Genomic DNA, 16,422 nt, shown 5'->3' with positions numbered 1-16,422 from the left:
ACGGTATAGTATTACGAAGTGTAACACAGCCTAGGTGAGGAAAACCAAATGTCTATGCTGTCTACGTATATGTGTCAATGTAAAGTGTTATTTTGGTAGTACACACACAAATTGTAAGGGTCATGCTAATGTTTGGTATTGTTTATGTAAATGTTTGGTATTGTTTATGTAAATGTTTGGTATTGTGTATGTAAATGTTTGGTATTGTTTATGTAAATGTTTGGTATTGTCTATGTAAATGTTTGATATTGTCTATGTAAATATTTGGTATTGTCTATGTAAATGTTTGATATTGTCTATCAAAACGATTGATATTGTATATGTAAATGTTTGGTATTGTCTATATAAATGTTTGATATTGTCTATGTAAATATTTGGTATTGACTATGTAAATATTTGATATTGTCTATCACAACGATTGATATTGTCTATCTAAATGATTGATATTGTATATGTAAATGTTTGGTATTGTCTATATAAATGTTTGATATTGTCTATGTAAATATTTGGTATTGTCTATGTAAATGTTTGATATTGTCTATCAAAACGATTGATATTGTCTATATAAATGTTTGATATTGAATATGTAAATGATTGATATTGTATATGTAAATGTTTGGTATTGTCTATATAAATGTTTGATATTGTCTATGTAAATATTTGGTATTGTCTATGTAAATGTTTGATATTGTCTATCAAAACGATTGATATTGTCTATATAAATGTTTGATATTGTATATGTAAATGTTTGGTATTGTATATGTAAATGTTTGGTATTGTATATGTAAATGTTTGGTATTGTCTATGTAAATGTTTGATATTGTCTATGTAAATATTTGGTATTGTCTATGTAAATGTTTGATATTGTCTATCAAAACGATTGATATTGTATATGTAAATGTTTGGTATTGTCTATGTAAATGTTTGATATTGTCTATGTAAATATTTGGTATTGTCTATGTAAATGTTTGATATTGTCTATCAAAACGATTGATATTGTATATGTAAATGTTTGGTATTGTCTATATAAATGTTTGATATTGTCTATGTAAATATTTGGTATTGTCTATGTAAATGTTTGATATTGTCTATCAAAACGATTGATATTGTCTATATAAATGTTTGATATTGAATATGTAAATGTTTGGTATTGTATATGTAAATGTTTGGTATTGTCTATATAAATGTTTGATATTGTCTATGTAAATATTTGGTATTGTCTATGTAAATGTTTGATATTGTCTATCAAAACGATTGATATTGTCTATATAAATGTTTGATATTGTATATGTAAATGTTTGGTATTGTCTATATAAATGTTTGATATTGTCTATGTAAATATTTGGTATTGTCTATGTAAATGTTTGATATTGTCTATCAAAACGATTAATATTGTCTATATAAATGTTTGATATTGTAAATGTAAATGTTTGGTATTGTTTATGTAAATGTTTGATATTGTCTATATAAATGTTTGGTATTGTCTCTGTAAATGTTTGGTATTGTTTGTGTAAATGTTTGGTATTGTCTATGTACATGTTTGGTATTGTCTATGTAAATGTTTGGGATTGTCTATGTAAATGTTTGGTATTGTTTAAGTAAATGTTTGGTATTGTCTATGTAAATGTTTGGTATTGTCTATGTAAATGTTTGGTATAGTTTATGTAATTGTTTAGTATTTTCTATGTAAATGTCTGATATTGTTTATGTAAATGTTTGGTATTTTCTATGTAAATGTTTGATATTGTTTATGCAAATGTTTGGTATTGTTTATGTAAATGTTTGATATTGTCTATATAAATGTTTGGTATTGTCTATGTTAATGTTTGGTATTGTTTATGTAAATGTTCGATATTGTCTATGTTAATGTTTGATATTGTATATGTAAATGTTTGGTATTATTGTATATGTAAATGTTTGGTATTATCTATGTTAATGTTTGATATTGTTTATGTAAATGTTTTGTATTGTCTATGAAATGTTTGGTATTGTTTATGTAAATGTTTCGTATTGTTAGTGTAAATGTTTGATATTGTCTATGTAAATATTTGGTATTGTCTATGTTAATGTTTGATATTGTTTATATAAATGTTTGATATTGTCTATGTTAATGTTTGATATTGTATATGTAAATGTTTGGTATTATTGTATATGGAAATGTTTGGTATTATGTATGTTAATGTTTGATATTGTTTATGTAAATGTTTGGTATTTTCTATGTAAATGTTTGATATTGTTTACGTAAATGTTTGGTATTGTTTATGTAAATGGTTGATATTGTCTATGTTGATGTTTGATATTGTCTATGTAAATGTTTGATATTGTTTATATAAATGTTTGGTATTGTCTATGTAAATGTTTGGTATAGTTTATGTAAATGTTTGGTATTGTCTATGTCAATGTTTGATATTGTCTATATAAATGTTTGGTATTGTCTATGTTAATGTTTGGTATTGTTTATGTAAATATTTGATATTGTTTATGTAAATGTTTGATATTGTCTATGTTAATGTTTGGTATTGTCTCTGTTAATGTTTGGTATTGTTTATGTAAATATTTAATATTGTTTATGTAAATGTTTGATATTGTTTATATAAATGTTTGGTATTGTCTATGTAAATGTTTGGTATTGTCTATGTTAATGTTTGGTATTGTTTATGTAAATGTTTGGTCTTGGTTATGTACATGTTTGGGATTGTCTATTTAAATGTTTCTAATTGTCTATGTAAATGTGTGGTATTGTCTATGTAAATGCTTGATATTGTCTATGTAAATGTTTGATATTGTAAATGTAAATGTTTGGTATTGTTTATGTAAATGGTTGGTATTGGTTATGTACATGTTTGGTATTGTCTATTTAAATGTTTCTAATTGTCTATGTAAATGTTTGGTATTGTCTATGTTAATGTTTGGTATTGTTTGTGTAAATGTTTGGTATTGTCTATGTACATGTTTGGTATTGTCTATGTAAATGTTTGGTATAGTTTATGTAAATGTTTGGTATTGGTTATGTACATGTTTGGTATTGTCTATTTAAATGTTTCTAATTGTCTATGTAAATGTGTGGTATTGTCTATGTAAATGCTTGATATTGTCTATGTAAATGTTTGGTATTGTCTTTGTAAATGTTTGGTATTGTTTATGTAAATGGTTGGTATTGGTTATGTACATGTTTGGTATTGTCTATGGAAATGTTTGGTATTGTTTATGTAAATGTTTGGTCTTGGTTATGTACATGTTTGGGATTGTCTATTTAAATGTTTCTAATTGTCTATGTAAATGTGTGGTATTGTCTATGTAAATGCTTGATATTGTCTATGTAAATGTTTGGTATTGTCTATGTTAATGTTTGGTATTGTTTATGTAAATGTTTGGTCTTGGTTATGTACATGTTTGGGATTGTCTATTTAAATGTTTCTAATTGTCTATGTAAATGTTTGGTATTGTCTATGTTAATGTTTGGTATTGTTTGTGTAAATGTTTGGTATTGTCTATGTACATGTTTGGTATTGTCTATGTAAATGTTTGGTATAGTTTATGTAATTGTTTAGTATTTTCTATGTAAATGTCTGATATTGTTTATGTAAATGTTTGGTATTTTCTATGTAAATGTTTGATATTGTTTACGTAAATGTTTGGTATTGTTTATGTAAATGGTTGATATTGTCTATGTTGATGTTTGATATTGTCTATGTAAATGTTTGATATTGTCTATGAAAATGTTTGGTATTGTCTATGTAAATGTTTGGGATTGTCTATGTAAATGTTTGGTATTGGTTATGTACATGTTTGGTATTGTCTATTTAAATGTTTCTAATTGTCTATGTAAATGTGTGGTATTGTCTATGTAAATGCTTGATATTGTCTATGTAAATGTTTGATATTGTCTATGAAAATGTTTGGTATTGTCTATGTAAATGTTTGGTATAGTTTATGTAATTGTTTAGTATTTTCTATGTAAATGTCTGATATTGTTTATGTAAATGTTTGGTATTGTCTCTGTTAATGTTTGGTATTGTTTATGTAAATGTTCGATATTGTCTATGTTAATGTTTGATATTGTATATGTAAATGTTTGGTATTATTGTATATGGAAATGTTTGGTATTATGTATGTTAATGTTTGATATTGTTTATGTAAATGTTTGATATTGTTTATATAAATGTTTGATATTGTCTATGTTAATGTTTGATATTGTTTATATAAATGTTTGGTATTGTCTATGTTAATGTTTGGTATTGTTTATGTAAATGTTTGGTCTTGGTTATGTACATGTTTGGGATTGTCTATTTAAATGTTTCTAATTGTCTATGTAAATGTGTGGTATTGTCTATGTAAATGCTTGATATTGTCTATGTAAATGTTTGATATTGTCTATGAAAATGTTTGGTATTGTCTATGTAAATGTTTGGTATAGTTTATGTAAATGTTTGGTATTGTCTATGTCAATGTTTGATATTGTCTATATAAATGTTTGATATTGTCTATGTAAATATTGGGTATTGTCTATGTAAATGTTTGATATTGTTTATATAAATGTTTGGTATTGTCTATGTAAATGTTTGGTATTGTCTATGTAAATGTTTGATTTTGTTTATGTAAATGTTTGGCATTGTCTATGTAAATGTTTGGTATTGATTATGTAAATGTTTGGTATTTTCTATCTAAATGTTTGATATTGTTTATGTAAATGTTTGATATTGTTTATGTAAATGTTTGGTATTTTCTATGTAAATGTTTGATATTGTTTATGTAAATGTTTGGTATTGTCTATGTAAATGTTTGGTATTGTCTATGTAAATGTTTGGTATTGTTTATGTAAATGTTTGGTATTGTCTATGTTAATGTTTGGTATTGTCTATGTAAATGTTTGGTATTGTTTATGTAAATGTTTGGTATTGTCTATGTAAATGTTTGATATTGTCTATGTTAATGTTTGATATTGTCTATGTAAATGTTTGGTATTGTCTATGTAAATGTTTGATATTGTTTATGTAAATGTTTGGTATTGTCTATGTAAATGTTTGGTATTGTCTATGTAAATGTTTGGTATTGTTTATGTAAATGTTTGGTATTGTCTATGTAAATGTTTGGTATTGTTTATGTAAATGTTTGGTATTGTCTATGTAAATGTTTGGTATTGTTTATGTAAATGTTTGGTATTGTCTATGTAAATGTTTGGTATTGTTTATGTAAATGTTTGGTATTGTCTATGTAAATGTTTGGTATTGTTTATGTAAATGTTTGGTATTGTCTATGTAAATGTTTGGTATTGTTTATGTAAATGTTTGGTATTGTCTATGTAAATGTTTGGTATTGTTTATGTAAATGTTTGGTATTGTCTATGTAAATGTTTGGTATTGTTTATGTAAATGTTTGGTATTGTCTATGTAAATGTTTGATATTGTTTATGTAAATGTTTGGTATTGTCTATGTAAATGTTTGGTATTGTTTATGTAAATGTTTGGTATTGTCTATGTAAATGTTTGGTATTGTTTATGTAAATGTTTGGTATTGTCTATGTAAATGTTTGGTATTGTTTATGTAAATGTTTGGTATTGTCTATGTAAATGTTTGGTATTGTTTATGTAAATGTTTGGTATTGTCTATGTAAATGTTTGGTATTGTTTATGTAAATGTTTGGTATTGTCTATGTAAATGTTTGGTATTGTTTATGTAAATGTTTGGTATTGTCTATGTAAATGTTTGGTATTGTTTATGTAAATGTTTGGTATTGTCTATGTAAATGTTTGGTATTGTTTATGTAAATGTTTGGTATTGTCTATGTAAATGTTTGGTATTGTTTATGTAAATGTTTGGTATTGTCTATGTAAATGTTTGGTATTGTTTATGTAAATGTTTGGTATTGTCTATGTAAATGTTTGGTATTGTTTATGTAAATGTTTGGTATTGTCTATGTAAATGTTTGGTATTGTTTATGTAAATGTTTGGTATTGTCTATGTAAATGTTTGGTATTGTTTATGTAAATGTTTGGTATTGTCTATGTAAATGTTTGGTATTGTTTATGTAAATGTTTGGTATTGTCTATGTAAATGTTTGGTATTGTTTATGTAAATGTTTGGTATTGTCTATGTAAATGTTTGGTATTGTTTATGTAAATGTTTGGTATTGTCTATGTAAATGTTTGGTATTGTTTATGTAAATGTTTGGTATTGTCTATGTAAATGTTTGGTATTGTTTATGTAAATGTTTGGTATTGTCTATGTAAATGTTTGGTATTGTTTATGTAAATGTTTGGTATTGTCTATGTAAATGTTTGGTATTGTTTATGTAAATGTTTGGTATTGTCTATGTAAATGTTTGGTATTGTTTATGTAAATGTTTGGTATTGTCTATGTAAATGTTTGGTATTGTTTATGTAAATGTTTGGTATTGTCTATGTAAATGTTTGGTATTGTTTATGTAAATGTTTGATATTGTCTATGTAAATGTTTGATATTGTTTATGTAAATGTTTGGTATTGTCTATGTCAATGTTTGATATTGTCTATATAAATGTTTGGTATTGTCTATGTAAATGTTTGGTATTGTTTATGTAAATATTTGATATTGTTTATGTAAATGTTTGATATTGTCAATGTAAATGTTTGGTATTGTCTCTGTAAATGTTTGGTATTGTTTATGTAAATGTTTGATATTGTCTATGTTAATGTTTGATATTGTCTATGTAAATGTTTGATATTGTATATGTAAATGTTTGATATTGTTTATGTAAATGTTTGATATTGTCTATGTAATTGTTTTATATTGTCTTTGTAAATGTTTTATATTGTCTTTGTAAATGTAAAAATGCAAAACGCTCTAAACCCGTACAAGTATGTGAACCTATACAAATAATTAAGGAGGACATCCTTAAGCCGTACAAAAAAATAGGGAGTACATTCTAAACCCGTACAAACAATTAGGGAGAACAGCTTAAACCAGTACAAACAATTAGGGAGAACAGCCTTAACCCGTAAGAACAATTAGGGAGGACAGCCTTAATCCGTACAAACAATTAGGGAGGACAGCCTAAGCCCGTACAAACAATTAGGGAGAACAGCTTAAACCAGTACAAACAATTACGGAGAACAGCCTTAACCCGTAAGAACAATTAGGGAGGACAGCCTTAATCTGTACAAACAATTAGGGAGGACATCCTAAGCCCGTACAAACAATAAGGTAGGACATCCTAAACCCGTACAAACAATTAGGGAAGACATCCTCAGCCCGTACAAACAATTAGGGAAGACATCCTAAACCCGTACAAACAATTAGGAAGACATCCTAAACCCGTACAATCAATACGGGAGGACATCATTAGCCCGTACAAACAATTAGGGAAGACATCCTTAACCCGTACAAACAATTAGGGAAGACATCCTAAACCCGTACAAACAATACCCGTACAAACAATTAGGGAGGACATCCTAAGCCCGTATAAACAATTAGAGATGACATCCTTAACCCGTACAAACAATTAGGGAGGACATCCTAAGCCCGTACAAACAATTAGGAAGACATCCTTAACCCGTACAAACAATTAGAGAAGACATCCTAAGCCCGTACAAACAATTAGGGAAGACATCCTTAACCCGTACAAACAATTAGGGAAGACATCCTAAGACCGTACAAACAATTAGGGAGGACAACTTAAACCAGTACAAACAAATAGGGAGGACATCCTAAACCCGTACAACCAATTAGGGAGGACAACTTAAACCATTACAAACAAATAGGGAAGACATCCTAAGCCCGCAAAAACCAATTAAGGAGGACATCCTAAGCCCGTACAAACAATTAGGGAAGACATCTTAAGCCCGTACAAACAATTAGGGAGTACATTCTAAACCCGTACAAACAATAAGGGAGGACAGCTTAAACCAGTACAAACAATTAGGGAGGACATTATAAACCCGTACAAACAATAAGGGAGGACAGCCTTAACCCGAACAAAAAAAATAGGGAGTACATTCTAAACCCGTACAAACAATTAGGGAGAACAGCTTAAACCAGTACAAACAAATAGGGAGGACATCCTAAGCCCGTATAAACAATTAGGGAGGACATCCTAAGCCCGTGCAAACAATTAGGAAGGACATCCTAAACACGTACAAACAATTAGGGAGGACATCCTTAACACCAACAAACAATTAGGTAGGACATCCTAAGCCCGTACAAACAATTAGGAAGACATCCTAAACCCGTACAAACAATAAGAGAGGACATCCTTAGCCCGTACAAACAATTAGGGAAGACATCCTTAACCCATACAAACAATTAGGGAAGAGAGCCTAAGCCCGTACAAACAAGTAGGGAGGACATCCTAAGCCCATACAAACAATTAGGGAGGACATCCTAAGCCCCTACAAATAATTAGGGAAGACACCCTTATCCGTACAAACAATTAGGGAATACATCCTAAACCCGTACAAACAATAAGGAAGACATCCTAAACCCGTACAAACAATAAGGGAGGACATCTTTAGCCCGTACAAACAATTTGGGAAGACATCCTAAGCCCGAAAAAACAATTAGGGAAGACAGCCTAAACCCGTACAAACAATTAGGGAGGACATCCTAAGCCCGTACAAACAATTAGGGAAGACAGCCTAAGCCCGTACAAACAATTAGGGAAGACAGCCTAAGCCCGTGGAAACAATTAGGGAAGACAGCCTAAGCCCGTACAAACAATTAAGGAAGACAGCCTTAGCCCATACAAACAATAAGGGAGGACATCCTGAACCCGTACAAACAATTAGGGAAGACAGCCTAAGCCCGTACAAACAATTAGGGAAGACAGCCTTAGCCCGTACAAACAATTAGGGAGGACATCCTAAGCCCATACAAACAATAAGGAAGACATCCTAAACCCGTACAAACAATTAGGGAAAACATCCTTAGCCCGTACAAACAATAAGGAAGGACATCCTAAACCCGTACAAACTATTAGGGAAGACATCCTAAGCCCGTACAAACAATTAGGGAAGACAGCCTAAGCCCGTACAAACAATTAGGGAAGACATCCTAAGCCCGTACAAACAATTACGGAACACATCCTTAGCCCGTACGAACAATTAGGAAAGACATCCTAAACCCGTACAAACAATTAGGAAGACATTCTAAACCCGTACAAACAATAAGGGAGGACATCCTTAGCCCGTACAAACAATTAGGGAAGACATCATAAACCCGTACAAACAATTAGGGAAGACATCCTAAGCCCGAAAAAACAATTAGGGAAGACATCCTAAGCCCGAAAAAACAATTAGGGAAGACAGCCTAAGCCCGTACAAACTATTAGGGAGGACATCCTAAGCCCGTACAAACAATAAGGAAGGACATCCTAAGCCCGTAAAAGCAATAAGGAAGAAGGACATCCTAAACCCGTACAAACAATTAGGGAAGACAGCCTTAGCCCGTAAAAACAATTAGGGAGGACATCCTAAGCCCGTAAAAACAATTAGGGAAGACAGCCTAAGCCCGTGCAAACAATTAGGGAAGACATCCTAAACCCGTACAAACAATTAGGGAAGACATCCTCAACCCGTACAAACAATTAGGGAAGACAGCCTTAGCCCATACAAACAATTAGGGAGACATCCTAAACCCGTACAAACAATTAGGGAAGACAGCCTAAGCCCGTACAAACAATTAGGGAAGACATCCTCAACCCGTACAAACAATTAGGGAAGACATCCTCAACCCGTACAAACAATTAGGGAAGACAGCCTAAGCCCGTGGAAGCAATTAGGGAAGACAGCCCAAGCCCGTACAAACAATTAGGGAAGACATCCTCAACCCGTACAAACAATTAGGGAAGACATCCTAAGCCCGAAAAAACAATTAGGGAAGACATCCTAAGCCCGAAAAAACAATTAGGGAAGACAGCCTAAGCCCGTACAAACAATTAGGGAAGACAGTCTTAGCCCGTACAAAGAATTAGGGAGGACATCCTAAGCCCATAGAAACAATTAGGGAGGACATCCTAAGCCCCTACAAATAATTATGTAAGACACCCTAATCCGTACAAACAATTAGGAAAGACATCCTATACCCGTACAAACAATTAGGAAGACATCCTAAACCCGTACAAACAATTAGGGAGGACATCCTAAGCCCGTACAAACAATTAGGGAAGACATCCTAAGCCCGTATGAACAATTAGGGAGGACATCCTAAACCCGTACAAACAATTAGGGAAGACATCCTTAGCCCGTACAAACAATAAGGAAGGACATCCTAAACCCGTACAAACTATCAGGGAAGATATCCTAAGCCCGTACAAACAATTAGGGAAGACATCCTAAGCCCGAAAAAACAATTAAGGGGGACATCTTAAGCCCGTAAAAACAATTAGGGAAGACATCCTAAGCCCGTACAAACAATTAGGGAGTACATTCTAAACCCGAACAAACAGTTAGGGAGACCAGCTTAAACCAGTACAAACAAATAGGGAGGACATCCTAAGCCCGTATAAACAATTAGGGAGGACATCCTAAACCCGTATAAACAGTTAGGGAGGACAGCTTAAACCAGTACAAACAAATAGGGAGGACATCTTAAGCCCGTATAAACAATTAGGGAGGACAGCTTAAACCAGTACAAACAATTAGGGAGAACAGCCTTAATCCGTACAAACAATTAGGGAGGACAGCCTAAGCCCGTGCGAACAATTAGGAAGGACATCCTAAACACGTACAAACAATTAGGGAGGACATCCTAAACACCTACAAACTATTTGGGAAGACATCCTAAGCCCGTACAAACAATTAGGAAGACATCCTAAGCCCGTACAAACAATAAGGGAGGACATCCTAAGCCCGTACAAACAATTAGGGAGGACATCCTAAGACCGTACAAACAATTAGGGAAGACATCCTAAGCCCGTATAAACAATTAGGGAGTACATTCTAAACCCGTACAAACAAATAGGGAGAACAGCTTAAACCAGTACAAACAAATAGGGAGGACATCTTAAGCCCGTATAAACAAATAGGGAGGACAGCTTAAACCAGTACAAACAAATAGGGAGGACATCTTAAGCCCGTATAAACAAATAGGGAGGACAGCTTAAACCAGTACAAACAAATAGGGAGGACATCTTAAGCCCGTATAAACAAATAGGGAGGACAGCTTAAACCAGTACAAACAAATAGGGAGGACATCTTAAGCCCGTATAAACAATTAGGGAGGACAGCTTAAACCAGTACAAACAAATAGGGAGGACATCTTAAGCCCGTATAAACAATTAGGGAGGACAGCATTAACCCGTATACACAATTAGGGAGGACATCCTAAGCCCGTACAAACAATAAGGAAGGACATCCTAAGCCCGTACAAACAATAAGGAAGGACATCCTAAGCCCGTACAAACAATAAGGAAGGACATCCTACACCCGTACAAACAATTAGGGAAGACAGCCTTAGCGCGTACAAACAATTAGGAAAGACATCCTAAACCCGAACAAACAATTAGGGAGGACATCCTAAGCCCGCACAAACAATTAGGAAGACATCCTAAACCCGGACAAACAATTAGGGAAGACAGCCTTAGCCCGTACAAACAATTAGGAAAGACATCCTAAACCCGTACAAACAATTAGGAAGACATCCTAAAGGAAGACATCCTAAACCCGTACAAACAATTAGGGAGGACATCCTAAGACCGTACAAACAATTAGGGAAGACAGCCTAAGTTCGTACGACGAATTAGGTAGGACATCCTTAGCCCGTAGAAACAATAAGGAAGGACATCCTAAGCCCGTACAAACAATAAGGAAGGACATCCTACACCCGTACAAACAATTAGGGAAGACATCCTTAGCCCGTAAAAACAATTAGGGAGGACATCCTAAGCCCGTACAAACAATTAGGGAAGACATCCTAAGCCCGTACAAACAATTAGGGAAGACATCCTAAACCCGTACAAACAATTAGGGAAGACATCCTAAACCCGTACAAACAATTAGGGAGGACATCCTAAGCCCGTACAAACAATTAGGGAAGACATCCTAAGCCCGTACAAACAATTAGGGAGGACATCCTAAGCCCGTACAAACAATTAGGGAAGACATCCTAAACCCGTACAAACAATTAGGGAAGACATCCTAAACCCGTACAAACAATTAGGGAAGACATCCTAAGCCCGTACAAACAATTAAGGAAGACATCCTAAGCCCGTACAAACAATTAGGGAAGACATCCTAAACCCGTACAAACAATTAGGGAGGACATCCTAAGCCCGTACAAACAGTTAGGGAGGACATCCTAAGCCCTTACATAAAGTCGAGACTAAGTGTTCGTATCTACAACATTGTCATGGTGTATCCTTTCAAATCATCGACGATCTACAACTACGCGGTGAGCACTAATCTTGGCAGATAGTGAAACGCAAAGTAAATCATGTCCAGAACGATTCAATAGTGGGCAAAGTCCACGTTATATTGAAGGAAAATCAAGAAACATACCGTCAAATAGTGTCTAGTAAAATGAAAAACTAAGTAGTAAAACAATGTGGGTAAATTAACAACTGAGTAAAATATGGCCTAACTTACTTCCTTCCATGCCCGAGCGCCTGCTTGGTGTTGGACATTAATGAGTCTCAACTTCACCAATTCATTTACGCCATTACTGCTAAATCTGACCACGGTATCATAGTCCAGCCGATGTACAGCCTTCATCCGTCTGTTAAGACATAACAGTATGATATTAAAACCTACTAATACAAAATGAGATAAGTATGTAAGTATGATAGTAGCATTTAGCTATGGTAGAAAAATGTAATTAGCACGCCTTTGGATTGAGACATATAACGTTTTAAATAGAGATACGTTACGTATAGATAGGGACATAACGCGGCAAGCATACAACAATTTCCTAAAATAGTTACCTTCATGTTAAGGTAGGAGGTACATTGTATATTCCTGGAATAGATAATAATGATAACTAAATAAGTGTGTATTGTTCTTGTCGTATGGTTTATATTTGTATATGTATGTCCCTACATATTACGGACTACCTACGTACGCGTATAGTGCGCGTCCGTCCCGCCAGGTGTCGTTCTGGGTACCGTTACAGGACAGTCTGGGCGACATATTATACTTGTCTAGGTGTCCCGCTAAGTTAGTGAGAGCCTTTGCCCAAATCTTGAGACTCATTTCTGCAGCGTCGGCCTCGTTTTCTCCTGGATCCTTGTAATAATTTATTCCTACAATAAAATTGCGTTGCTTTAAACAGATAAATTAATAATGATAAGCCAATTAAACTCGCACAGTGATACAACTTATTTATTTGTATTTGATTTTTGGATAAGTCAACAGAGTCTCAAGTCATTAACACGGGAGAAGTCTTTGTCATAACTTACACAATGTCGTCGATTGTTAGGATTCTAATTCGTATCAGAATAGATTCGAAGTCAACATTGTTAACACCGTATATATACATCAGGCAGACCTATTTTTTCACAGCGTTGGGAATCATCTAATGAACCTTATTTATCCTGTTTATTCTCGCAAACACGCTCTTTAATAGATAATTCACCAGAAAATCACTCATGTCCAGAGTCGATTTCAGTTGTCATTTTCCCATATAATCCCAAGAATTTACAGTTGTTTTATGGCTGTTTTTCAACAGCCACAACTGATGTCCCGATGCCATTTGTTCCTCGGGTAGCTACTGCTCCAGGCCGCTATCTTTAGCAGCAATTAAACAAACAAAACCACGATATAACTGACCGACACACCTATTAAGCTTACTTACTTAAATCAACTTCATCAACGCTAAAATCTAAAGTGTAGTTCATCAATGCTAAAAACTAGTTTATTATTACTAAAACCCAGATCATCGTTACTAAAATAATTAAGACATGCAGACTGTATTATAAAACACGTTCTTGTGCGATACATTTTGTAGACTAAGCTTTTTCTATATTTACTGTAAGACATGTTGAACCGATTAGGTTCATTAATCAAAACCTTGTTTTGTACAGTATTTAAGTAGTTAAAACACGGAATTCCGTTAAACAGTTGTAAAGAGATTGGCAACAATATCTGAACAGAAATCGCTTACAATCAGAAAATGGCATTCGTCTTCTATTAAGTTTAAATAACAAAATGTACAAAACCAATTTTAAGAGCTTTTTATGGCGAGAATAACGACCCGTTTCTATGTTTAATTTAATATTATCGCCAACTACTGTCTATATCTAGAATCCAAAATGCTATTCAGCATATTTTTTCACATTAGCGTTGTTGTGTAACTCTCTATACATGTACCACTTTGTCAGTGTACACGCAGGTGAAATGATGCTGAGCTAATTTCACACCTTCCTTGATAGTTTCTAATGGTGTTATTGGTCCAGGCTATTATCTCAAGGTACATAGTTTGACAATTCTGTTCCGTCAACTGTGGCTGGCAGTAAGAGACCATTTATGGAGCATTTTTTTTTTAATAAGCTTCTTGTCATCAGTGAATTTCAAATAATCACAGTCTGCACACCTCGACCTTCTGATAAACTTTCCTGGAGTTTTATCCCAGATCGCCTCACGTGAAGATGTTTGAGCCGTTTTCCTGTGCCTGGAAACAATCTACAGGCGCATATTGCAGAACCATAAAAATTTACAGGTTCACAAGAGACTAGTATAGGTGTTTGAAGCCTGCTAGAGACCATCTCTCCCGCAAATTTGGATTAAAAGTGTTACCTTTGAAACCCTGCTAAGCTAAACATTTTAACATATAAAGGAAGTATTATGATTAACTGTATTCATTACACGCTAAACCTTCACCAACACCTTTACAGTATACTGTTTCAAACTTTTATAACATTTCAGTATACAATTTAATTCTGATGAGGATATTAGTACATTAATGGAAGCATGAACTTCCAAGCTATATAACTCATTATTGATTATGTGCTAAAACGTTAAAGAGATCATTGGTGATTGCATTACCTTTTTAACTATTTAATGAGTGATGTTTTATATTCTTGTTGGTTTCGGGACCTCTTATAACTAATTTGGTTTTAATCTGGATTTTTTTTCTTTTTCAAAAATATCCTTATTATAACTTTTTTTGCATACATATACAAAAGTTTTGCAAAGCTACATTTGTTAGGGACAGACGGATGAAAGACGCTCACCTGCAGCTTATTCGTTAAGTGTGACAACGATGCACGTGCAGCGTACTTACCTAGTGCCCCTATAGGGTATGACCGTGATGTACGTCCACCTTTTTTTATTGTACCAACACTAAATGAAGTCAGCATCCAAATGAACTTTTCCCCAGTAAGTCCCAATGAGTCTGCAGCGTCTAATAAGTTTTTTGCCTGCAATGACCTGAAAAAATCATCAGAAATATGTTATACCGATAACTTGCTGAGTGGGACAATCACATACAATGTAGAATTTTTTACATGCGTTAACAAGAATTGTATTAAAAAAATAAAATAATACCAATTATTGTAAATACGTTACAGTAAATACATACAATCAGATACACACAACTTAACAGCAACAGAAACCTATGTATATAAACGGTATTACATAATGTAAATTCAGAGTTCATTTATTGTTATACATTACCATTTCATGGTTTGTAAGAATGCGTTTAAAATGATATATGCAGACACTTATATTGAATATAGTATGTCAATACTTATAACAGCGGTACTACTTATACTTATTACAAACCCTGTATGAAGTAAGAAAACTCTGTTCTCTTTTGTATTTCTTCGTTTAATTTCTTTTCTCATCAGTTCGATTTGTTTCTCGTCCTCGTCATTTGAATCAATGTCCACGATAATGTTCGATAGCACAGTCATTCTGAAACAAAAAGGCAAGTACCAGTAATTAGATGTGACTTAGTTGGTTGTATCGATGACAGATATAGTGTGTAACGGTGACATGTATTGTACCAAAATAGCAGGTAAAGTACCAATATAACAAGTAATGTAATGATGATAGGTAGTGTACCGATATGACAGGTAGTGTACCGAGATGGTAGGTAGTGTACCGAGATGGAAAGTAGTGTACCGATATGGTAGGTAGTGTACCATGATGGTAGGTAGTGTAACGAGATGGTAGGTAGTGTACCATGATGGTAGGTAGTGTACCGAGATGGTAGGTAGTGTACCATGATGGTAGGTAGTGTACCCAGATGGTAGGTAGTGTACAGATATGACAGATAGTGTACCGACATGACAGATACTGTACTGGTTGCAGGTAGTGTACCGACATGACAGATAGTGTACCGACATGACAGATAGTGTATTGATGGCAGGTAGTGTACCGACATGACAGATAGTGTACCGACATGACAGATAGTGTACTGGTTGCAGGTAGTGTACCGACATGACAGATAGTGTACCGACATGACAGATAGTGTACTGGTTGCAGGTAGTGTACCGACATGACAGATAGTGTA

At 33.4% G+C, this 16,422-nt stretch overlaps 1 protein-coding gene across 1 annotated transcript in view; it reads right to left on the bottom strand.

Moving 5' to 3' along the window:
* Positions 1-15,821, bottom strand: part of LOC110449358 (glutamate receptor ionotropic, NMDA 2A-like) — a gene marked incomplete at its 5' end in the record, with an annotated part of 45,182 nt that extends 29,361 nt beyond the window's left edge. The window contains 4 exons of the mRNA XM_021496180.1: positions 12,558-12,687; positions 13,030-13,210; positions 15,190-15,335; positions 15,690-15,821. Coding sequence (XP_021351855.1) covers positions 12,558-12,687; positions 13,030-13,210; positions 15,190-15,335; positions 15,690-15,821 — 589 coding nt within the window. The remainder of the gene's footprint in view (positions 1-12,557; positions 12,688-13,029; positions 13,211-15,189; positions 15,336-15,689) is intronic.
* Between the last annotated feature and the right edge of the window lie 601 nt (positions 15,822-16,422).

The sequence above is a fragment of the Mizuhopecten yessoensis genome, unplaced genomic scaffold (genome assembly GCF_002113885.1).
Source record: "Mizuhopecten yessoensis strain PY_sf001 unplaced genomic scaffold, ASM211388v2 scaffold445, whole genome shotgun sequence".
NCBI classification, from domain to species: domain Eukaryota; kingdom Metazoa; phylum Mollusca; class Bivalvia; order Pectinida; family Pectinidae; genus Mizuhopecten; species Mizuhopecten yessoensis.
Note: the sequence above shows the minus strand (reverse complement) of the source record. Positions and strands in the feature narration are given on the sequence as shown.